The following is a 21,683-nucleotide window of genomic DNA, read 5'->3' on the forward strand; positions in this document are numbered from 1 at the left end:
TATCACCTTTTCTGTCAGGACTCCAAGTGGACAGATTGTGCGGCGTCCCGCTGCCAGATGGTTCCGGGCCTTAAATATAGACGGCGGGATCAAACCCGACCCGACGCTACCCGTCGCGGCGCACACTGCCGTCAAACCAGCACATTTTCCGACTTTGATTTTGTAAAGGATGGACTAGCCTGCATGCTCCCATCAGAAACTATCATATACGCTATTATCAAACAATAAAAACTGACTGAGAAAGTCATTTCGAATGGCAAAATAAGAATTTTATTTCCAGACGTATGAATGAAATATGTCATCCGGGGACTTTGACTCATCGCATGGTTCAAGTTGAGCGCCGAGTAGCTTTTTTTTTTTTACCTGCCGTTCATGTTGTATTTATATGACTTCATTGAGCCGCCCATTGAAATTCATCTATTCATTTTTTTGTCGTTGTTGGATTGTGATATGGTTGGAAATCGCAGCAAAATCAAATTACCTTGCCATTCCCGCTGATTGGTTACGCAAAGTACTTCCTTTGAGCAGTACGGCGCTACATGACGCACGTATGACACATGCGTTCTTCTCTCAAAACAAGGAATTAACGTCACGTGCGGAAGAAGTGACTCAAACATTCTTTTTTTTTTTTAACCTCCTGCTAGGCACGCTTTGCCCCCGTCAATCAACCTGCTGCATTGAATTTTCCCTTTTTTTTTTCCCTCCCCCCTTACGGGGCGATCGTGAATCACGTCGTGTCGTAGTAAGCTGACGGACGCCGTACGAGCGCCTGGCCCGCGTCGCCATGGTGATGAGATGGAGAGGAGGAGGGTAGTGAGGGGGAGAGAAAGAGAGAGAGATCAGGCAGAGACATGCAGGCGAGCTGCCGCAAGCTAAGAAGAAGAGAAGCTGCCGAACAAGAGGGAGAGGCGACGACGATAAGGAGAGCAAAGTGCGAGCGGACAAACCTGCCGGGACGACATCTTGAAGTTGGTGAGAGCTGATATGTTTTGTGGCCTTTCGTTTTTTGGCGCATCCTTATCGTGACGGCTGACGACGATGATTGAGTGTGCGTAAAGGCGACGAGTAGAGAGTGGAGGTGGGGGGGAGTCGAGAAAAGGAGCTCCATGTGTCCAAACATCGCTTCGCTCGCACCCCTGGCGACACGTGTTTTGGTTTTATGGACGGGCTGTGAACTTTCTGGACTCGAGGCGGAAAGCGAACGTGCATGTGTCAACTTTGACAGACGGCCAATGTTTGTCAAAAAAAAAAAAAAAAAAAGAGAGAGAGAGAGAGAAAGAGAGGCCTATCCGTCAAGCTTCCAAAAAATAGCGGTACGATTATGAAAAAGTGCAGTTGGAGTACTGAATTGGGCGTTTACACTGGCGCTAAATCAGGTTTGACCACTTGAGCCCTTGGTTTCGTTTTGGTCGGCAGGAGTTTGTGTATCGTTGTTGTTCAGCAGAATCCTCACGTCTCCAAAATGGCTACTTTGCCAAAACATCGCTCCTTTATCTCGCCGTCATTGCTTCAAATGGTCGCGCTCGCCGTCCACAACAAAGTCTGCGCCTAAGCCGACCCCTCTATGAGTCAAGAAAGACTTTCAATCTTGAGGCGATGAAATGCTGCGCCGCTCCCGCAGAGTTAATAGCCATTCGTTAGCATGTCGTGTATTCTGGCTGTTAAACCACCTTCGGCTAACCTAGTACAAAAATTGCGGTGAAAGTAACGAAGCTGCCGGCATTAGCGTTGCTTTTAACAGGCGAGCACACTCAAAGTGTCGCTCTCGTCTGGGCAGCGTTTATATTTTGGTCCGTTCAACCGCCAACGTGATCCGTTGGCGTGATGGAAATTCGGAGCATCCGCATTTGGTAAAAATTGTTGAGCTTCTTTTGACGCAACAACACTGGAGGAACTTAGAGAGCATAAATCATGTTGACGTGAGCAGTGTGGCGTTCTCGGTGTGTGACCCATTTGCGTGACGTCTGGAATAAGCAACACTCGAAGGCCTCCGACGGCCCGGCTCGCCTTTTGGCTTGATCTATCTTTAGACGCTTGGACCAAAACGATTTACTGCCGAATACGATATCGATATATTTATATAATTTTTGAATATTTGGGAGACACTGTCGTAATTATAGACATATGCTACATATTGTGTATCTGCGTGCATATTTATTGCACTCGATTTAAGTGCATGTGTGTGTGCGTGCGCTGCTGATGCTCTCTGCGTTATGAAACGCGCTTCATCTTTCTCCTGTGAAGTATTTTAGTAACCCAGAAAATAGCATCAACTACCATCCTAGCGTGTGTACGTTTGTGTGTGTGAGAGAGTGTGAGATGAGCAGTGAGGGGATCTTGTTTGCAAGTTGATCCTGCAGCATTTGACACACGCACACACACACAGTCTCGTTCCACTCCTCCTGCTATTAATGGAGATGCATCTGTCTCCGTGTAGGCGGGCCTCTTCATGCCTCTCCGCCATTGGCCGCCCTCCCTGGCCGAGCCGCCCCATTGGCTACTGTACCGCTTTTATCATTTCCAACACATTGCAACACCCGCCCCCTTCCCCTTTAGTGCCTCGTACTGGTTGCTAGGCAACCAGTTGGCCTGTGCTGACTGTCCAGTAGTAGACCCCCCCCCCCCAACAAACACAGCCCCCACCCCATCCTAAATGTATGATGTGGATAAATGTTGTGTGTGTGTGTGTGTGTGTGTGTGTGTGTGTGTGTGTGTGTGTGTGTGTGTGTGTGTGTGTGTGTGTGTGTGTGTGTGAGAGAGATTTACGGGCCAGTCGATACTAATGATCCATTCCACACGCACATTAGCCAAGTGCTGGCATCGGGGGGGGGGGAGGCTCAGGTGCAAAGACGAGTTCAACAATCTATAACTGAGGAGCAAAATGAGACAAAGCGCGTAAACCTGTTCATTTTAAAACGGATCGAAATGTAGGCTAATATAGCAGAAAATATATGCTCTAGTCGCTGCTATAGTAACATAAAAAAATATATACTGTATATATATCTGTCGTTCCTTACACAGGATAAAGAATATATGCATGTTTTGAGGATTGTTATATTTGTCCCCATGTGTGGTAGCACCAACTAATCGCGAGCTTTTGTGGTTCTGCTACTCCAAGGTGGCACTGACAGCCAAAAGTGCATTTGAGGTAACTTGACGCCGGTGATTCTCTGACCCGCCGGGATCGATTGTCGATGCATGATTTCATTGAGGGCATGACTTGACATTATTCACGGGAGGGTGTTGAGTCCAAGCAGGCCACAAAAGTGGATGAAGCTGCAGATTGCAAAGCTAATTTGGTGCTGATGTAACTCCATTTCGCCTGTGATATGCTGTAATGTTTAGAGAAAAAAATCCCAATTAATTTTTGCCTTTTGGCATCCCGGCTCGTCGACAGCTTCTCTCTGAGCTTTCGTTGTTTGCGCTGCCTTAATCCGTTAATCAGGGCCGCTTCCATCTGCGCTAACGGCATCGGTAACGAGATTCGCCCGGCGGCTGGCAAACCGGAGACGGAAAATCTGCTCGCTAACGACATCGAGAATGGACAGCGGCGCCTGCGCGAGGTGACATGAAGGCGACTGGTTCTGGGTTGTCTCCGCATGCGGCAAAGGCTATTTACATGCGAATCGCGCCGCGCCGCAGTGTTGGCTCGCCGTCACCTTCTTGGTCCATTCAGTGGTAACGACCTCATCTTCCTCCCCGTCCAAAAACAGCTGCTTTATACGTTCGTGTGTGTGTGGGGGTGCTGATGCGGCTCTTGTGTTGCCATAGCAACAAGTGAACTTCTGCTTGAGGTCTTCTGTACTTAAAGTAGATGTTGTTATGACTGCTGCGTCTGCGAAGCCTCGATGATTAGGACTAAAGCATGTACCGTACTTCATTTTTGAAAACTCTGCACCCAAAGCCAATTTGACCGAGCAGCATGAAATTTGGTAGGCGTGTCTTTCATGATGAGACCCACAAAAAAAGTCTCAAGAAGTCTAACGTTTTGATTCGTAGCAGACATGAACGGTATCAGGTCAGAGCTGAACTTGGAAATTCAACCGCTCAAAGCATTAAGGTAGTAGGCATGTTCATCATATGTTGACCCACAAAAAAATGCAAAGGGCTACCGCTAGGCTTTGCTAACTGTTGCTTATACAAAACAAAAAAAGATGTCATGATTTCTGTAAAAGGTAATTAGACATTCAAGCTTTTTTCAATCAGACTGTGACACTATGGAAGGGCCTGTGCATGTGTCCGTCTGTGACTCAGGCCTACAGGGAGAATCATTACGCTGGCGGCAAGGCTTCACATTGAAGCTAATTAACACAACGGCACCGACAGACAGACATCGCACAGAGGTTAGTCGCACAGCCTGGTGCGCCAAGGTGCAAACGTCCCCGCCGAAGGCCCTCGTGTTCCCGATGGTCTTTTTTCGGGAAGAGTGAGAAAAAAAAAAGTGGTAACTGGCACAGTCAGAGGACGCCTGGTGACCGCGGGAACAATGCAGCCTTTCACTGGCGTCCATTTTTGTGTGTGTCTGTGTGTGTGTGCGCGCTCGCGCGCGTTGGGTGTAATCGGCACGAAAACGGCGACATCACAGTGTGCATTTGATGGCCGCACGGCATCACGATGCTCCGTCAGATGGTTCATTCAGAAAGCGGCAAAAACGATGACAAGCTGCAGTTTGTGTGCGGCAAGGTGAGCAGTGAGCGCTTCCACCGCAGACAGCGACGAGAAATGTGGGTTGCTTTGATTTACTCGCCGCTCATTTGCATCAAGCGACGTTGAAGACCATCTGACGAGCCCCTCGTCGTGTTTTGACAAATTATGATTCAGGGTGGCTTTTGCAAGCTAAGGAAATGTATTGATTGACGTTACGAATTCAAGTATTTACTATGGCTCTGTTTGTGCTCCGTTCAGGTTCTGAAGATTAGTCTGATCGGGCACCGCAAACGGATCTTGGCCTCGTTGGGGGACCGACTCCACGAGGACACCCCCCAGAAACCCCCGCGGGCCATCTCCCTCCGGGTGAGTGTGTCCAGGTCCCGCCAGAAGGCCTTCCGGCCCGCCGCTTCCGCCCCCGCCCGACCGCCTGTCGGCTTTGTGCGCAGGAGCCCGGCGGCATTCACACTCCCCCTCAGCTCAGCCCGGCGGCGTACGCGGCGGGGGTCCCGGGCGGCTCCCTGGACGTGCAGCACCTCATCATGCAGGCGGACGCGCGGCGGCGCCAGCGCAGCAACGACAACTACTTTGACGACGTGCCGCGATCCAAACTGGAGCGGCAGATGGCCCAAGTCAGCATGGTGGGTGACGGGAAGCGCTCGGATCTGTGTTGCTGCCCCCCCTCGACGCCTGAGATTGGCTGTCGTTCGCAGGCGGGCGAGTGGTGCGAACCCATCACGTTGCGTCCGCCCAACGAGGCCACCTCGTCCACACCCGTTCAGTACTGGCAACACCACCCTGAGAAGCTCATCTTCCAGTCCTGTGACTACGAAGCTTACGTGAGTCCCCTTATTGGACCCTGCACTCTCATTCTCAATATTAGTTCAATTATGATTCCCCTTCCTTCCACACAATCCCCCCCCCCCCCCCCCCGCCACACCATATATATATAAAATCATGCCCAAAGAGCTGCTTTCACTTTCTGTAGGCGCAAAAAGCAGGATTGAAAAGGACAATCCTCCTTTGAAATTTATCGTCTCAAACTAGTGTGCCGCCATCTAGTGGTTGACAGTGGACTAGTACCAAAAATATCTAACAGTAAAAGTAGCCTTCCTTCTCCAGAAAATTACCCAAGCACAGAGTATTTTAAAACGACTCTGACAAATAGAATACGTCCCAAAAGTTATTGAAGTAAATGTAGCATGTTACTGCCTCCCTTTGCTCAATTGGCCACGCCCCTGAAAGGCGACACAGGAATACTACAGTTCACGTGATGTTATAATTTATCAAACCAGTTAATTTTTTTTTTTTTGGATTGTCTTTTATGATGACACAAGTGGCTACTTTCTTATTGGCCGAGGCTTTGGCGCACAATCACTCCAAATAAACGGGTCCCCTTCCATTGAGTGCACAAATGAATGGAGGCCGCGGCAGCCTAAGTGGATTCAACGTCTCCGGGGATTAAAAGATGAAAAAATGTCATCTTTTAATCTTTATCTGGAATGCGACAAACCATCTGCTGAGGATTAGGTGTCCCGTTTGGTGGCGGAGTTGCGAATTGGATGCGATGTGATGTGCGCAGTACCTGGGCTCCATGCTGGTGAAGGAGCTGAGGGGCACCGAGTCGACGCACGACGCCTGCGCCAAGATGAGGGTACGCGCCGCCGATACTCACGGCGTCGGGCGCGGAGGAGAAAGCGGTTCGCGTGTCCTTCGCTTGCCGTGGCGCGGCGTCAAGTGAAGTGATTTGTTTCCGCTTGTCTCGCGCTCTGCCGCCGCCCTCCAAGAAGTCGACGGAGCAGATGAAGAAGGTGCCCACCATCATCCTCTCCGTGTCCTACAAGGGGGTCAAGTTCATCGACGCCACCAACAAGGTAGCGTGCCTGCTGGAAATGACGCTTTGATTTCATTTGAAAAAGGGAGCCTTCATTTTATTTTGTTGTATTTTATTTACATTTTGTACAAAACAGTAGTAGCTTTTTAATTTTTTTTTTTTTTTAATATAGACCGTCTAAACCAGCCTGATGAAATCTAGGGTGATATGTGTCACATTGGCGCAAAGCATCCTCCATTTTACAATCTTGCTCTTCTCCTCCTCCTCCTTCGTGTTGTCACCACCGCAGGACAAAAGCTCCCAAAGCAGAACGCTGCATGAAATATGCGCTGAATAATAAATGCCGTTTGTTTTGCGTCTCGCCGGAGACGAAGGCGGAATCATAACAACGTGGGCGCGCTTTTGTCCGCAGAACATCATCGCCGAGCACGAGATCCGCAACATCTCGTGCGCCGCTCAGGATCCCGAGGACCTGTCCACCTTTGCCTACATCACCAAAGACCTCAAGTCCAGCCACCACTACTGCCACGTCTTCACCGCCTTCGACGTGGTACGCGCGTATTTTCTTTATCCTCTGCGGTCAACCACTGCAGTCGACTGACACCTTTGGACCCATCTCCGTGTATGGCTTTGTCGTACTGCCCCCAGGTGGCCAAGTAGCTGCATTGAATTAATCAAGCGCACTACCTGTTTAATTCTTTAAATTTGCATCACTTTTGGGAAAGAAAAAGAAGACGGCGCTCTTGCTCACACAGTTCTCCAAATAAGAGGTCCAGCGTGCTTGCTTCAAGTTTGTCATAGACGGGCTGATGGAAGTGAGCATAGATGTTACGACAATATTCAACATCTGAAACATTGAGCAGCATCACATTCAGCATTCCGATTATGATTTTTTTTGTTGTTGTTGTTGTTGATTGAAGAAAAAAAAAAAAGGGCGAATGTTCATAGGCAAAAGCAATCACTGTAAAATGCCGCAACGTCCACGCCGTTGACGCCTCATCTCCCGTTTCAGAACCTGGCGTACGAGATCATCCTGACGCTGGGCCAGGCCTTCGAGGTGGCCTACCAGCTGGCCCTTCAGGCGCGCAAGAGCGGCCACGGCTCGTCCACGCTGCCCGAGAGCTTCGACAGCAAGCCGGGCAAACCCGTGCCCAAACCGCGCGGCGTCAACATCCGAAAATCCGTAAGCGCCTCACCCGCCCACGGCCGCCGCTCGCCATCTCGCGGGCACTCGCTGCACTTAACGAGCTCACGCTGATTGATGAGCATGATCACTGTGGGTGTGCGTGCGGTAAAGGTGACAAATGGGACAACCGCAGGGAAAAGCAGCTTGCATTCATCAGTAAGATTAAGAATTTGAAAAAAGGTTTGGTGCGGAAGAATTTGACAAATGTGCTTTTTCAATCGCCGCGTGTGCGCATGTTGCCCCCCAACCATCAACCACAACCGAGGAGCCTCCTTGCCGTCATGGCGCCTTGTGCGCGCGCTCCTGCATCTCCCCCGGGGCCGCCTTTGACCTCTGTGTGACCTCTGTATACCCCCCTGTGCAGGTCATCATGTCGCCCTCGGGCCGCTGGTCACTGGGCCACATTTACACCCCCCACCGGCCTCCTCTCCACCCTCCTCCTCCTCCAATTCCTCCCTCCCGACTCTTCCATCTCGCTCAGTCGCAGGTCCTCCTCACTTTTCCTTTCCTTCCCGTGCGTGAGTCTCTTGCTTGGTTTTGTGCGCCGACGCCGCATCCGTAAGTTCTCCCGTCTCGCTTGTGTGGCTCAAGAAACCTCACGCCAAGGAAAGAAAGAATCTTTTCCACACATCTCTTTCCACCCCCCCCCCCCCCAAAAAAAAAATATATATTTTTGAGTTCTTTTGACGGAAAGAAAAAACAGCTTCAGGCTGACATGGATTAAGTTGTACAAAGTCTCACTTTTGTCATTTAACTCATTCACTGCCAGCACAGTTCAAATGGATCTTTGACGTCTGGCCTTGCCAACGGCGGCGATTGAGTTGAAAACGAATCCCGTTTATTTATTATTGTATATATATGCTGTATATTTTTTTTTTTCGGAAAACTGCATTTTGTAATTTCCTGCAAATGAAGCCGTAGTCATTCATGAAGCTTTTTGTCATCCATCACATAGGACAAGCTGAGCGCACACTGTGGGCCACCCCGATGATAATGTGTGTGTGTGTTGCTAATCCTCTAACAAGATTGTGTGTGTATCATCGTTTTGCAGCAGCGTGTGGAGATTAGCCTTGTTACCTCTAATGACACTGATCCCGTCCCCCCCCCCTCCCCCCACGTTCCTCCTCCTTCTCGTCATCATGTTGACTTTGAAGCAGCCCACCAAGGCGAGCAATGTGATTGGCTGGAATGCGCTCGAGAGTGTTTGCTTCCATTTCATCCGTCTCCAGTGTCGCCAGCAGGGATTGATTGTTGCTCAAAGTTGCTCAGTGGCATCGTTGGGCCATTCCAAAGACTGTCGTGTAGATTTCAGAGAATGAAGAAATGATTTGAAGTGTGTCCATTGAGGTTGGCTCGTTTGTTTCTGAATGGAATGTGAGCCCGTTTTTGGTTTGTTGTTTTCAAATTTGTTTCAAAGTTTGACAGTGATTACTTCAAGTCCCACCAGAGGGTGCACACGACCCGCAAGTTGCTGAAATAGTTGCTCGGCTAAGCGTGAAAATTCGGCCAATCGAGCAACAAAAGTGCCAGGCTGCCATCGGCACCAATCTCACTGTACTTCGTGTTTGCGGGTGTGTGTGTGTGTGTGCGTGTTCAGATGGAGCAGGCGTCCATGGAGCAGAAGGGCCACGCCAACGTCCCGTGGATAGTGGAGCCGGGTCAGGAGGCCAAGAGAGGAGTCAACACCAAGTACGAGACCACTATTTTTTAACATGTCGCCTTGTGCACTCCTGCGTGTGTGTGCCTTTCCGAGGGCGGGCATAGGAGGGGGCGGGCCAAAGGGGGGGGGGGGGCGGCAGAGTTGTTGGTCAGGTGCGGCCGGGGTGGGGGAGGGCTCAAGTCGGGCATAAAAGCAAATCGCATCCCGCCAGTCCTTCCTCCTCCGTTAGGCCACCTGCATGACAACGTTTGGGGTGCACTTCTCTTTCCACCTCCAGGGGGCAGTGTCAGCCCCTCCCCACTTCCTGTTTGTGGGTCAGTCATTTCCTTTCTTTCCTTTTTTGCTTTCTGCGTTGTTCTTAATTGTCCGAGCGTCCCGCCCCCTGACAACTTGATTGACAGGTGCAGCAGTGTTTTAGCTGCCCGGGAGGCCGTTGTCATAGAGACAGCAGCAAGCGGAGGTGCGCTTTTGGTTTTGTCGTCTTTTCTGTTCCTTTCGTTCCATCAAATAGCTCTACAGTGTTTCTTAGCTGGTTTACTGAGGTGTCTTTACAAAGCATGTGGCTCGTGAGACGCATGGCGGCCATTTTGCTGAGGGGCGGTGGGGGGTGATACCGAGGGCTCTCCGGATAAGTGATGTCATCTCATTTTGCAGGGCAGTGGCGGACGCTCATGTCTTTTACTGTGGAAATCAAAGAATGTAGCCAGCCATAAACACATGGACCTTGTCAGGCATAACACGCACGCTCTTTTCAAAGGACTACAAACATGGACTCCCTCCCCCACCGCTGTTCCGCGTTTAAGCTTGACTGCTTTGTGACACACAAACACACAATAGGGAAGTGAATGTTCTGCTCCAACCTTTTTGTGGGGGAGATGGACAATTGGGCATGTCTTTTTTTTTTTTTTTTAAACAAATTCTTCAAGGTGAGAAGACTGGTATCAATGTTTAGTATGAGAGTATTATAACGCCACCCAAATGATCTTGTGCAATTCTCATCTGCTGTCACCCTCATGTCAGATTATTTTTCTATGCGCTCGAGACCGATGGCCGCCCCCCCCCCCTGAAAAAAAACAACAATAAAAGAAGCGTGAATGTGCTGACCTCCGTCCCTCCTCTCTGCACTGTATTCAACTACTGTACGTATGGGATCTGAGGGGATAAAATGTACATAAATATTTTGCCAACTCATTGTTGATAACTGTAATGTAAAAGATGGACAGATAATTTGTGGCACTGGGAAAAAAAAGCTAAACCAAGACAAAAAAGAAGACATGTACTAGATGATTCTATAGATGATGTACTTGGAGTTACATTCATGTAAATAGGCTTGGGCTTCCAGCACGCTGATTTTTTTGTAATTTTATGCCATTATTTATAACCCTGTAAAGCACACATGGAATAAAATATGACTTGTACAACCATGACAGAGAGTGGAAACGTTTTCTTTTTTCACAGCACAAGATTACCGACAGAGTAGAGAATTTTTTGCATCAAATTGTGCACTTTCATTATCGCCTGAACAGACATTCAATTCTGACAGCAATTTAACGGTGAAACAGTGCCCTCGTGTGGACAAATGGTAGTACAGGCATTCGGACGGTTCTGGCCTCTTGTGACACCAGTCTTCCGCGAACGAAAAAAAAAGATCCCCCAAAATTCTTATGAAACATGTTTGAAATAACGTTTTGTTTTATTTTATTTTTGAATAAAATAAAACAAAACATTATATACAAAAACATTGTATATAGTCCAAGTAACAAGAGGTCGGTTTCGTATCATCTAAACGTGACATGGACACCGGCCACCAATAATATTTGACCTTGTGGGGGGGTTTTTTTCAACTGACAGGTGTCATCCGACTGGACCCTCTGCAGTTGCATACAGCGAACTACTCTGGGGCAACTGGGCCTCCCGCGGGGATATTAATTGGGTATGTACTCATGATACTTTTACAAAACTCGGATGAATTTAAATACTCGTATTTAAATACTGTATATAGAATGTAAAAACCCTGACAATGTTCCTCCACACTGGTGTTAGTCTTGTATTTACCACGAGAGGGCGACAGAGTTCGCAATAACTCGTGTTGTGAAGGCCAGTCGGTGCATGATTTAAGATTTTACACATAAATGTGTGCATGTGCAAAACCAACCGATGGTTTCTCACAAAATAACTTGAAAACCACAAAATAAACCAAACCATATATTTTTAATGTAAAAAAAGGGTCTTTATTCTTGGTTAGAGGTGTTGAATTAACAATCCAATGAATACTTTTCATCATTTCATACCTTTTCTACCAGCGTGACTGTGATCTGTACTCCAGCAATACTGATGAATTCCTTATGAAATTATAGTAGGACATAACTTCTATACTATTCACCAAAAGTTATGAAACGATCACCTGTAAAAGGTTATAGTGCTGAAATGTCACCTCAAAACTATTTTGGAGTTGTGTAAATGTCAAAACAAGTACATGAAGTGTTAGACTACTTTCAGTCAGAGACAGTTATAAAAATAAAAGTGGCTCGGCACCATGTGACAACAATCCTCGTCGATCATGCGTCCGCCTCTCATAAAAAAATGTCTTCTTTTTTTTTTTCCCCCATGATGTCGCAAGAGTGGAAAAAAGTGCAAAAATTTCTCCACGGATGCGAGGCCGCGCAGCAGCGTGTGAAATGCTCCGGGAAAGTGTGCTTTGGTCTCCTTTATAGCATCTCGGTCTTCACCCGTAAGGTAAACAGCTGCGCGAGAAAGAGATGAGAAAGCCACGGTTACTTTAAAAAAGAACGCCGTTTGAAAAGAAACGCAAAGATGTGAGGCTGACTTTAAAGTCGTCAATGTAGGTGAGGAAGAAGCAGACGAAGCTGAAGGCCACGATCCACTCGCACACGGCGCTGGCCACATGGAACGGATAGTCCTGAAAAATGTACGAACCGTAAACACACCTTTAAGGTGCGGCGGATGGCAGAAAGCAAAATTAAAAAATGGATACCCATCCTTGCCCACCCACCTTGCTCCCAGCGTCTCTGTGCAGGTCATTTTGCTTGACAAAAAATGCACAAATGACAGCTTGAGATTTTGGCTGTCAAGGGCAAACATTTCAAAATGTATCCACTGTAGACCATGACTTTGTATGCCATGTTGCTCGAAATACATTATCATTGATCAAAATGGTACGCACTTGGCCCCCGCCTGCACAGCTCTACAGGCAAGTCTGAATTTCGAGTTGGGCATCTTCAGTTCTAGCACCGCATTGTGCCGCAACATGCTGAGCAGTACTGAGCTCTCCTGGAACACATGCAGTGTAACGGATGCGGTGGGGGGTGGCAGAGAAGGTCCCCAACTAAATGAATAGTCTTGTTAACAAAACAGAGAGAATGTACTCCTGCGCGGATTGTTGTACGCTCAGTTTGTTGGTGTTGCTGCGCCGTGCAGTCGCGGTTGTTTGAAGGTGTACGTTTGCCGTGACATTGATGCTAATTTCTGTTAGCCCGTCGAAAGCGTTTGCTATGACACGTTCGAAAGGTGTAGGATGACTTGACAGCCGTAAAAGAGGATACTCGGGAAGATAGCCAGCGAGGCAAGGACGGCCACAGCTAGCCGCGCCCGACACACCGCCAAGGACGAGCCGTACGGGAAGGCGTGGTAGGAAATGGCGGACTGCAGGAGGATGTAGAGGACGCCCGTGAGGAAGAAAAGCAAGGCGCCAATGTCGTGAACCGTCGTCACCGCCGTCTCCTGACAATCAAAGCCAAACACGCGACTGTCATAGCCGGCGAAGGCGCAGCGTTTGGTTGCGTGGACGTTGACGGTAAAGTCCTTCCACCTGAAATGTGGCCACCACGCACATTCCCAAGCAGGAGAGCATTCCCAGCGCCAGCGCTGTCTTGTTCAGACGTGGATTCACTGCCCTTGTCTCCTCGCACAGCTTCTCCACAAACTTGAACCTGCTGTAGATTGTGGCCATGCCTATACACACACACACACACACACGTACAAACGCAGGTGCCGTTTTTTGCCACAGCCTTTCAGTCACCTTTCGTTTTCCTCCAAAAGTGGAAGTGAGTCGTTGGTGGAAAGTGACAAAAGGGCGCATGTTCAAGATGAATGACCACTTGTGGCTTTGTTTTCGGCAACTAACAAGACATTACATGTTATGACAAACAACTTTGTGTTGCAGACCGCAGAACAGGAAGTTGCACTTGACAATGAATCAAAAAACAGGCCTCCCCCGCACCCCCTGAAAAGTGATGACACCCAACCCCAGCAAATACATTTGATCAAACTTCAACGAAAATAGTGTAATAAGTCAAAATAGGTTCCTCGTTAAATAATCATCTTGAAATATTCTAGGATGGGAAACCATAAGAGGAAATCAAATTAAATCGGGATGTGATCCAAGGACACCAGAATGCAAAATAAAAATTGGGTTAGGGGATGGCGGGGGGGTGGGGGGGGGTGTAGATGAACATGGCAGCGCGTGGTGCGTGCGTGTACGTGTAGAATACCTGCGCATGCAGAAACAAATGTCATCATGCCGAATATGCAGCTCTCTGGGGGGTTTGCTCCTGTGTCACTGCAAGTTTACAACAGCCAAATCTTCAAACGGATTTTTTTTTCCCACCCCCAAACAAAAAATTGACGCATCAAATAGCCCCGTTACAGTTACGACGTACTCACACACACGCTCGAACTTAAAATCCTGGCTTAACAAACCACAATAATGCTAAAAGCAAGGGTGGGTTATGTTTATTATGGTTAATAACAAAAATGAGATGATCTCAAGCGAGATAACAAGAGTTGCAGCGCTGGCGGAGTTTGGGGCGCAGCGGGGAAAACGAAACTAAAAGGCGCTCGTCGAGATTTGCTCCAACGGCGACTTAAACGCGAACTTAAACGAGACTTCGAAATGGAGCTTTTCTCACCTGATGTAGGGGAACAACACGTCCACGTCGCGTCGAAACAGCGCGACCACGTAGGACACGATGAAAGTGCTCGAGGACCACACCACCAAAAAGGCTGGCAGGAAGCACCAACCTTGCGCGAACCACCACATGGCGCGCGGCGTCGACGGGCGGCGATCGAGAGAACACGCAGGCGCAAACGCGCGGCTCGGTCCTGGTGCGACCTTAAGTCCCGGGGAGCTGGGAAGAAGTGTCATTTTTCAAAACCGACCGTCACGTGACCGTCTTCCTCAAAAAATGTCTCCACTTCTGGTCACGGTCCTCCTCCATCTTCTGCATCACTCACGACGTGATGTGCGCGTCACCGAAACTTAATTAAACACAATGTAACGGAACCCCCAAGGGGAAGTGGGGTCAAAAAACAAAAAACAAAACTTGCGTTTCTTCGCAATCGAATGCAAAGATTTTAGACCGGTGGTGTCGAACATGCGGGCCGGAACTCCCCCCCCCCCCCGCCCCCTCCAGGAGGTTCAATCAGGCCCGCAGGATCATTTAAAAGTGAAAAAAATGCATAGACACGGAATGAATATTTTTAATAAGGTGCAATTCATGGAGTATCCGCTAGGGAACCGTGTTTTGATCAGAGTAGAAGGCAATAGCAGTCCGTCTGTTGCAACGCAGATAAGTGAATGATAAAAGTAAATTGCACATTTGTTTCAGGAAATCTAAGGTGCTTCATGAAATGTTTTGTAAAAAATATGTTCATGAAATGTCAACATTTTCCAAATATTCTTGTGCGTCTTTAGACCAAAACAAAAGAAAGACATGTTACTTTGGTTATTAAAAGCAGAGTATGAACATTTTTAACGGTCCGGCCCACTTGACATCTACCGAGGCCGTATGTGATTGACAGAATTAGCAAATCCTCCAGCACACGTTGATTGAATATTGTCAGAGCATGTCAATCATGACCATAATCTACCATTACACGCCTAACCGGAAGCCTTAAAATTGTTCGTGCATAAACAGGGACCCTTTGGGGAGCTCAAACTGGGACGGCTGCGGGAACATGGATTGGTAAAATGTCGCCAACTTTGTTTGCACTTGCTTAGCAGTGCTTTGGGTGTGGTCAAGGTCATCGTTGATGCAGATGAACTTCCTGTTGGAAGAAGTGCAGAAGCGATTCATTCCAAAGCCAAGAACCGAATTGCTTTTGAATGCTTTGAGGGTTCTTCTTACCGAGGTCGTCGACGAATGGCATTAAATATGCGATCCGCCTCGGCCAAGTCATTGTGAAGCATCTTGAAATGAACCTCGTCATCCCCCACGATCTGATATCTGTTGGAAAGTTGACTTATCAGCCGAAGAAACGCGGCGATGTCAATCTCGGCACGTTGTCGGAGGAGCTCTCTCACTTGTACTTCTTCTGCTCTGGAAAGGTGCTACCAATGTGATCCATGATAGGTTTGCAGTTCATGATGAGTTCTTTAGTGACCCGAGACTGTAGATGAAGAAACCGTCGCATTATCATCATGGACTGAAATGTGATTTGGACAGGTGAGTAACGACTAAATTTGGGTTTTTCGTATGGCTCGAAATGCCAACCATCTTTCGGTTATGGTAGACCCGCTGATTGGGTTTCAGCTCCCTGACGTCGTTTGGAAGAGTTTTTGAGCAGTCGATCAACTGATTCTTCAACCTTCTCAAGTCCTAGAAGTAACCACAGAATAACGGACGACGCATTCAATGCAAGTTACTTTTTCGGCCACCCAATGTCTCATGAACCGACCACCTTGGGTTTGAGCGGCTGCTTATGGATCCTTGTGGCCAAAGCTTGAATCTCGCTCTCGGACAGAATGCCAGAGTGGTCCTTGTCAGCAGCGTCAAACACTTTTAAGAAGTTAGTCTGCTGCTTGACGCTCATCAGGAAATAAAAGTAAGCAAGGGAATATTGCATGTCTTCTCCGTGACGGAAACGGCGGCTTGAGGTCTTGCGAAATTCTTCTGGGAATCTGCAGAAATAAGAGCAAGGTACCCTCAGCGGTCAGCGCTCAAGAAGGCCCGAGATGACAACTTGCTGGCACTCACGTGTCCTGCAGCTCCTGCATCACAAGCTTGTCAATCATATTGGGCGCGTGTGCGATCACCTTTCGGATCATGCTGCCAAATTTGAGGTTGTACAGCCTGTTGACGTGCAGCAGTGCACGAGCAAAACTGCACTGCGGGTTTTGACCAATCACAGCACCATTTGTCTCATAAATTTGTGCTCTTGTGAAGGATGCCACTTCAGATGACGCGATGCAAAGTTAGAATAGGTCACGCTTACCCCAAGTCCTCCTTCATCACGAGTGCTTCTTTCGGACGCGCGGTTTCTTCCTTCAACAGTCAAAAAACGTGTGCAATGTCTTGAAAGGTCATCAGATCCAGCCAATTGTGCGGCGCGACTGTCGTCGATCACTACCTTTGCAGTCTTCTCCGTCCCACTGACAGGCGGCATTGTTGCATTGTTGATCGCAAAGGCCGTTGTTGATCCAGTTTGCCGGACAGCCTCCTGAACAGGAGGGTAAACCCCAGGCCAGATAGACCTGCGGGGAAATAAGAGGACGTTTGTATTGGTTTGAAAAAGGGATGCCAAAATTCATCCATGATCAAATTCACCAAGATTTATGAACCCGGTTATCATTTAGATCCATTGCTGAACTTCAAATGTTTCCAATCTTCTGATTTTAGCGTCCCAAGCATAATTTTTCTTTGATTTCTGTCGACTTCCGTGAAAGCAGATTGATTATCTTCCGCGTTGAATCAAAATCAGACATTTGCAAACGTCGGCGTGTAATTTGGCAAACCAGGAACCGAATCAATTTCAAGACGTTTGGCGACGTCGACATCAATCTCTGTCATGCGATATCGCTTCATTGTTGTTTAAGCAAAACCAAATCAACAATCGTACTGATTTAGTCAACAGTAGTGGGAGACTATTTTGAATAACAGCTTCACGTAAAAATGTTTTGCTGAATCAAATGCAATTATCGATAGATTCATTCAGCCCTGCGATTGGCTGGCAACTGATTCAGGGTGTCCCCCGCCTACTGCCCGAAGACGGCTGGGATAGGCTCCAGCACCCCCCGCGACCCTAGTGAGGATCAAGCGGTTCGGAAAATGGATGGATGGATGGATAGAGTCATTCATTGTAAAAATAATCGAGATGGATCGCCCTCCGCAGAAGCAGGAGGGTAGGATGGTACCCGTTTGATGCTCAAAGATGATGCTCGTCTATTTAGATTACTTTCTGCCCATCGCTTGGGGTGTAGAAGTCGTCCAGCCATACGTCTTTGCCAAACATCGTGTCGTCGTTGAGGTAAAGGAACTTTTGCGAGATGCCGGGGATGCGGTGGAGGTGGCTTTCGATTGCGTGCGAGTTGAAGGTGGGGAGATGGCTCCTGTTCAGGAAGATTTCCTAGAATTCAGAGGAGATGCAGTCCCTTTGACAGAAGTGTTCCGAACGCGTCCCCACCTTCCTGCCCGAGACGTTGGGGCTTTCGGTGCGAGAGGCTGCAATGCTACCTTGTGTGTGACGATTGAGACGCGGGGGTTTCGCAGGTTGAGCCAGGACGGAATCTGCCCGTTCGTGACGATGTAGACGTGTCGCGCCCACGGCGCATGTTGCTCCAAGGAGCGTAAGGAATAGAGGAGAGCATCGTTCTCCGCAAAGCGGTTGGCCGTGACAGAGTCCTTGGTGGTTCCTTTGGGAGGGGCGGGCCGCTTCTGTGAAAACTAAGGAAAACGGTGTTGGAGAGGTTCGAATGTTACATCACGTTAATTTGTGGCGGCGTACGACCTCTGCGATGGCCCTCGTATCCCAGAGCAAGTAGACAGGACTGATGGCCAGCTGCTTCTCATCCAGTTTCAGTCGACCGTTTTTCGCCACTTCCAGGAGAAAAGTCAAGTCCCGTGGCGTTTTAAGGTTGAGCAGAGCGATGCCGGTCTCCGGGTACAACTCAAACTGAGGAACGCATTGCCAGACAAGCCCATCTGTCACGTTTTTGGTCAGGAAACGACCCCGCATACGAAACAAACTTTACCGCGGTGATCCTTCTCTCGATGGTGGGCGTCAATTGGCCTCGCAGCATCTCTGATACTTTGTAGGACCGCGGGAAGCCGGTCAGGTAGGCCAAGGTCTCCATTCGGATCACCCCTGCCGCCTCTTTGTCTGTCGTCTGGAAAGCACAACATAAGAGCCATGCGGTGACGTCATGCCGAGACACGACACAAGCTCGGGAGAACGTCCATGAGAATCAAAATTCACCAGGTAGCATTTGGAGATTGAGAATTTCTCGTCTTTGACCGTCCCTGCCATGGCCTTTTCAGCTGGAAGACAAACCACCAAGAAGCCGTGGCGTAAATATAGCGTGAATATTTCTTGGCCCGCGTCGGCCTGACGCAGAGATTTACCGTCAGCTCGTGAATAGAAGACCGCCACGGAGACGGTGTCTGAGGGTTGCAGGGGTTTGGCGAACCGCAACAGGGACTTGGCGGCCGAGAAGGAGGGCAAGACCGAGGGTAGCTCTCGAGTGGTCATGTAGGCCGGGAGGCCAGGATCAAGCGCCGCCATGGGCGCCACGATGCATTGAGACAGCGGGCATTCTTGCTTGACACTGGAAACGAGAAAGAGCAACAGCCGACATCAATGAAACCTAAAGACACAAACACACAAATTCCCCCACCCCCCATTTCCTCCTTGAATGGCAGCGCCGTCGCCGAGGCGTTGTCGAAAATTGTCGTGTGAAAGCCCGGGAGCCGCGGGTTGGCCACCCCTGCCCTATCGATTTTTTTTTTTACGAACCTCTTCCGGCGGAGCAGACATGTCTTGAGTGATTGTGGGGTTCTGATTAAGGGCTTTTGCACTCCTCACCCACCTCCAAAGTGCTTCTTCTGCATCCAGTTGCTCTTTGGCCACCTTCAGGTCCCTCTGTAAGCTCGCGTCTGTGCCGTTCACCCACGTGTACACCACGTCGATGGGGATGGGTGTGCACTCTCTGCAAGACGAGAAGAAAGCGAGCAATGTGAAGGGCGCTCTTCTTGCGGTTTCTACTTGTTGTTGAATCACATCGGCAGCACTCGCTGACATTGTCGGTGACGTGCGCTGTAAAGTCGTTGACCAAACGCCGTTGGCGGATTCCTCACCTGCTGTGGAACGATGTACATTTAGCCACCTTCTTGTCTTCTTTGGAAACCTCAACCGACCGGTGAGTTGGCTTCTTTCGCTGCACACACGAGAGTAACGTCTGGTGACGACTTGCGTTGGGATGACATCGTCCGTGCCGTTTCATACCCTTTCAGCGCCTCTAATAGTCACGATATGAACTCTAGATGGCTCAAACGACTGTGACGTCTGGTCACTGTGTAAGTTTTCAACAACTTTCCTTGAAATGAATTCATTTGTTACTCTTGATATCACACCGAAACTTTTTGGGGCGGAGGCCACTCACCTCTGCCTTGCGATGAAGGTGCACTATCACGAGAATGAAGGCTACGCAGAAGACGAGACGGATTTGCCGCATGATTGGCCGCATGATTCCTGACGGAGCACATTGTTGCATACATTGAAGTGTGTATTCTGCTCATGTTTAGACATGATGTATAACACACGAAGGATGTATAACTTTCACTTTGCACCCTTCAAGCAATCATCACTTAGAATGCGACTGGCGCGAGCCTGTTCAGGTATTATTCCTCTCTGTTGTATCCATTCCGCCATTTGAAAGAAACAATGTAATATTCTGTTGGGGTGTCGAACATCTATTCAAACCCTTCAAGGAATGTATTGTTCAGCTTACAACCCTCTTCCCGCTTTAGTGATTAACAGCCCCAAAGTTCCCGATGGCCGTCACTCTAATCTGGAGATTGATGCACAGTAGCGAAATCCCGAATGTCCTCCATGCCAAGATCGAATTGCATCGAGCTTTCTTTGTCTCTGATATTTGCAAAAATAAATTAAACACTTCCCACCGTCTACATCTGACATCCGATCATTGCACTTAAAACAATTCACTACGAATACGCAAGAATCACACGTGCCCTTGGTTGTCTGTTGTTGCTGTTTGTTTCGTTATTTTATTTGTATTGAACATATTTGCATATGTATGTCTTATGAAATTTTCACGTCAATTTTGGCTGCGCGTGTTCAATGCACTGCACGTTTGCGCTGTGGTTGAGAGAGTAATTTCATCTGCGCTGTATGTTACACATATACAGTATTTGACAATAAAAGCTGACTTGACTTACAATGCAATACATGCTGATTTATATAGCGCTTTCACAACAAAGCGCTTGACAAAACAGTTAACATAAAGTAAAATAAATAAACACAACACATAACATAAAAAAAACACAGACGCTCGTGCAGTCCCAACCACTTTTCCGTCACACGCTTTGTTGTTTGAAGCAGTTTGAGATGAAAGAGGAGAGAATTAGAGTGTCCTTTAACCAGTGGATCAGAAACGTCCTGCTCAAAATGTGCTCAAAACTTGACTACACACAGAGACTTATAAATGCAAGGGTTGATAAAAGCTTAGAACCGTTTTCGGAGGAGCGAAATTTCTAATGTCTCACCTTGCGTTGTGGTACTGTACCGCACTTCTGATGAGATCAAAATGTTGGGGGGAAAGTGGCCTTCTTCTCGGGTCCGTTGAATTTTCTGACGATCCTATTTGAAGGTTCGCTAACGTTTGGTATCAGGGCGGGCCGGACCAACTCACAAGGTGTGACATCAGAAATTTCATATCTCCTAAACGGTTTGTTAGCTTGTATCAACGAGTGCGTTCCTATGCCCGTGCGTCAACAGTAGAGCGTTCCAATTTTAAGTGACGATTAGTTCAAGGACACACAGTCTCGCACGTGTAAGTTATACATCATGACAAGCAGAATTCACACCTCAACGTCTTGACTGAATAGACGCAATTTGACAAGCATTTGATTGTGATTATTTCTTTCCGTAAGGTCGGCCCGGCGACAAGCATGTCATCGTCAATATTGTTGCCGTCTGCCTCCACCTCACTTTGTGGGGTTTTGAGTGAACGTGCCAGACATGGTATTCTTGTCTCTTAAACTTGTTATAAAATCTATTGTTGTTTTGAGAGCGATGAGCCAGCAAACGTTTTGTTTTTAAGTTACTGACAAACTCTCCCCCAATCCCTGGAAGACGTTACAATGTGTTATTTTCCAAATATCATTTAGTCTTGCCATGTCTGCGCCATCTGACTGTCGTTGCTGGACAGCTGCGGAGCATATTTTCCCTTTCCACAAAAACATTCATACCTGCTTTGTCATAATTTCCTGTCAGAAGTATTTTGATCTACAGTGATGGGCATTCATTTGATTTCTTCGGAAAAAAAAAAAATACAGTATATATGAATGGCGCACAAAAAAAGCACTTCTGAAAGACATGCA

General features: G+C 48.1%; 3 protein-coding genes across 14 annotated transcripts in view; 1 reads left to right on the forward strand and 2 right to left on the reverse strand.

Moving 5' to 3' along the window:
* anks1b (ankyrin repeat and sterile alpha motif domain containing 1B) overlaps positions 1 to 11,542 on the forward strand; it is a 43,785-nt gene extending 32,243 nt beyond the window's left edge. For 3 of the 9 annotated variants that reach the window (XM_086103158.1, XM_086103161.1, XM_086103164.1), the window contains 8 exons: positions 4,906 to 5,013; positions 5,097 to 5,486; positions 6,230 to 6,301; positions 6,435 to 6,521; positions 6,894 to 7,031; positions 7,494 to 7,664; positions 9,265 to 9,356; positions 9,982 to 10,754. In XM_086103158.1, coding sequence (XP_085959284.1) covers positions 4,906 to 5,013; positions 5,097 to 5,486; positions 6,230 to 6,301; positions 6,435 to 6,521; positions 6,894 to 7,031; positions 7,494 to 7,664; positions 9,265 to 9,356; positions 9,982 to 10,030 — 1,107 coding nt within the window. In that variant the 3' untranslated portion in view covers positions 10,031 to 10,754. Of the gene's footprint in view, positions 1 to 4,905; positions 5,014 to 5,096; positions 5,487 to 6,229; positions 6,302 to 6,434; positions 6,522 to 6,893; positions 7,032 to 7,493; positions 7,665 to 8,031; positions 8,155 to 9,264; positions 9,357 to 9,981; positions 10,755 to 11,178 lie in introns of those variants that run through there. The other 6 variants (XM_086103159.1, XM_086103160.1, XM_086103165.1 and 3 more) reach the window with 6 other exon arrangements.
* Positions 11,536 to 14,603, reverse strand: dram1 (DNA-damage regulated autophagy modulator 1). Of its 2 annotated transcripts, XM_086103173.1 has the most exons (7): positions 14,256 to 14,582; positions 13,839 to 13,906; positions 13,157 to 13,299; positions 12,891 to 13,068; positions 12,341 to 12,399; positions 12,155 to 12,247; positions 11,536 to 12,071 (listed from the first exon to the last, which is right to left on the reverse strand). In XM_086103173.1, exons 1-7 carry the CDS (start codon positions 14,489 to 14,491, stop codon positions 12,036 to 12,038), a joined length of 813 nt encoding a protein of 270 aa, XP_085959299.1. In that variant the 5' UTR covers positions 14,492 to 14,582; the 3' UTR covers positions 11,536 to 12,035. The 2 variants fall into 2 exon arrangements, with proteins under 2 accessions (XP_085959299.1, XP_085959298.1); XM_086103172.1 differs by having other exon boundaries at positions 11,536 to 12,247; positions 14,256 to 14,603.
* A 207-nt stretch (positions 14,604 to 14,810) lies between these two features.
* Positions 14,811 to 20,966, reverse strand: LOC147186309 (N-acetylglucosamine-1-phosphotransferase subunits alpha/beta-like). Of its 3 annotated transcripts, none has more exons than XM_086103842.1 (18): positions 20,847 to 20,966; positions 19,724 to 19,812; positions 19,419 to 19,498; positions 19,151 to 19,270; positions 18,687 to 18,889; positions 18,541 to 18,602; positions 18,317 to 18,451; positions 18,073 to 18,237; positions 17,799 to 17,999; positions 17,521 to 17,691; positions 16,696 to 16,819; positions 16,561 to 16,610; positions 16,323 to 16,453; positions 16,027 to 16,246; positions 15,840 to 15,944; positions 15,650 to 15,735; positions 15,474 to 15,572; positions 14,811 to 15,393 (listed from the first exon to the last, which is right to left on the reverse strand). In XM_086103842.1, exons 2-18 carry the CDS (start codon positions 19,805 to 19,807, stop codon positions 15,240 to 15,242), a joined length of 2,190 nt encoding a protein of 729 aa, XP_085959968.1. In that variant the 5' UTR covers positions 19,808 to 19,812; positions 20,847 to 20,966; the 3' UTR covers positions 14,811 to 15,239. The 3 variants fall into 3 exon arrangements, with proteins under 3 accessions (XP_085959968.1, XP_085959967.1, XP_085959969.1); XM_086103841.1 differs by having other exon boundaries at positions 17,799 to 18,008; XM_086103843.1 differs by lacking the exons at positions 15,840 to 15,944; positions 16,027 to 16,246; positions 16,323 to 16,453 and having other exon boundaries at positions 17,799 to 18,008.
* Between the last annotated feature and the right edge of the window lie 717 nt (positions 20,967 to 21,683).

The sequence above is a fragment of the Hippocampus guttulatus genome, chromosome 22 (genome assembly GCF_054856545.1).
Source record: "Hippocampus guttulatus isolate MCC_2025c chromosome 22, RoL_Hgut_1.0, whole genome shotgun sequence".
Lineage (NCBI taxonomy): Eukaryota > Metazoa > Chordata > Actinopteri > Syngnathiformes > Syngnathidae > Hippocampus > Hippocampus guttulatus.

What these genes read in the sequence shown, in the direction of transcription:
- dram1 (XM_086103172.1), bottom strand. Translation starts at nt 14,491, where the DNA reads ATGACACTTCTTCCCAGCTCCCCGGGACTTAAGGTCGCACCAGGACCG. An exon ending in ATTTGTTTCTGCATGCGCAG is followed by an intron (nt 13,300 to 13,838) that starts GTATTCTACACG and finishes GTGTGTGTATAG; the next exon opens with GCATGGCCACAATCTACAGC. An exon ending in ACAGAGACGCTGGGAGCAAG is followed by an intron (nt 12,248 to 12,340) that starts GTGGGTGGGCAA and finishes TACATTTTTCAG; the next exon opens with GACTATCCGTTCCATGTGGC.
- LOC147186309 (XM_086103841.1), bottom strand. Translation starts at nt 19,807, where the DNA reads ATGCGGCCAATCATGCGGCAAATCCGTCTCGTCTTCTGCGTAGCCTTC. An exon ending in CTTCTATTCACGAGCTGACG is followed by an intron (nt 18,603 to 18,686) that starts GTAAATCTCTGC and finishes TTTGTCTTCCAG; the next exon opens with CTGAAAAGGCCATGGCAGGG. An exon ending in CCAGAGCAGAAGAAGTACAA is followed by an intron (nt 15,573 to 15,649) that starts GTGAGAGAGCTC and finishes ACTTTCCAACAG; the next exon opens with ATATCAGATCGTGGGGGATG.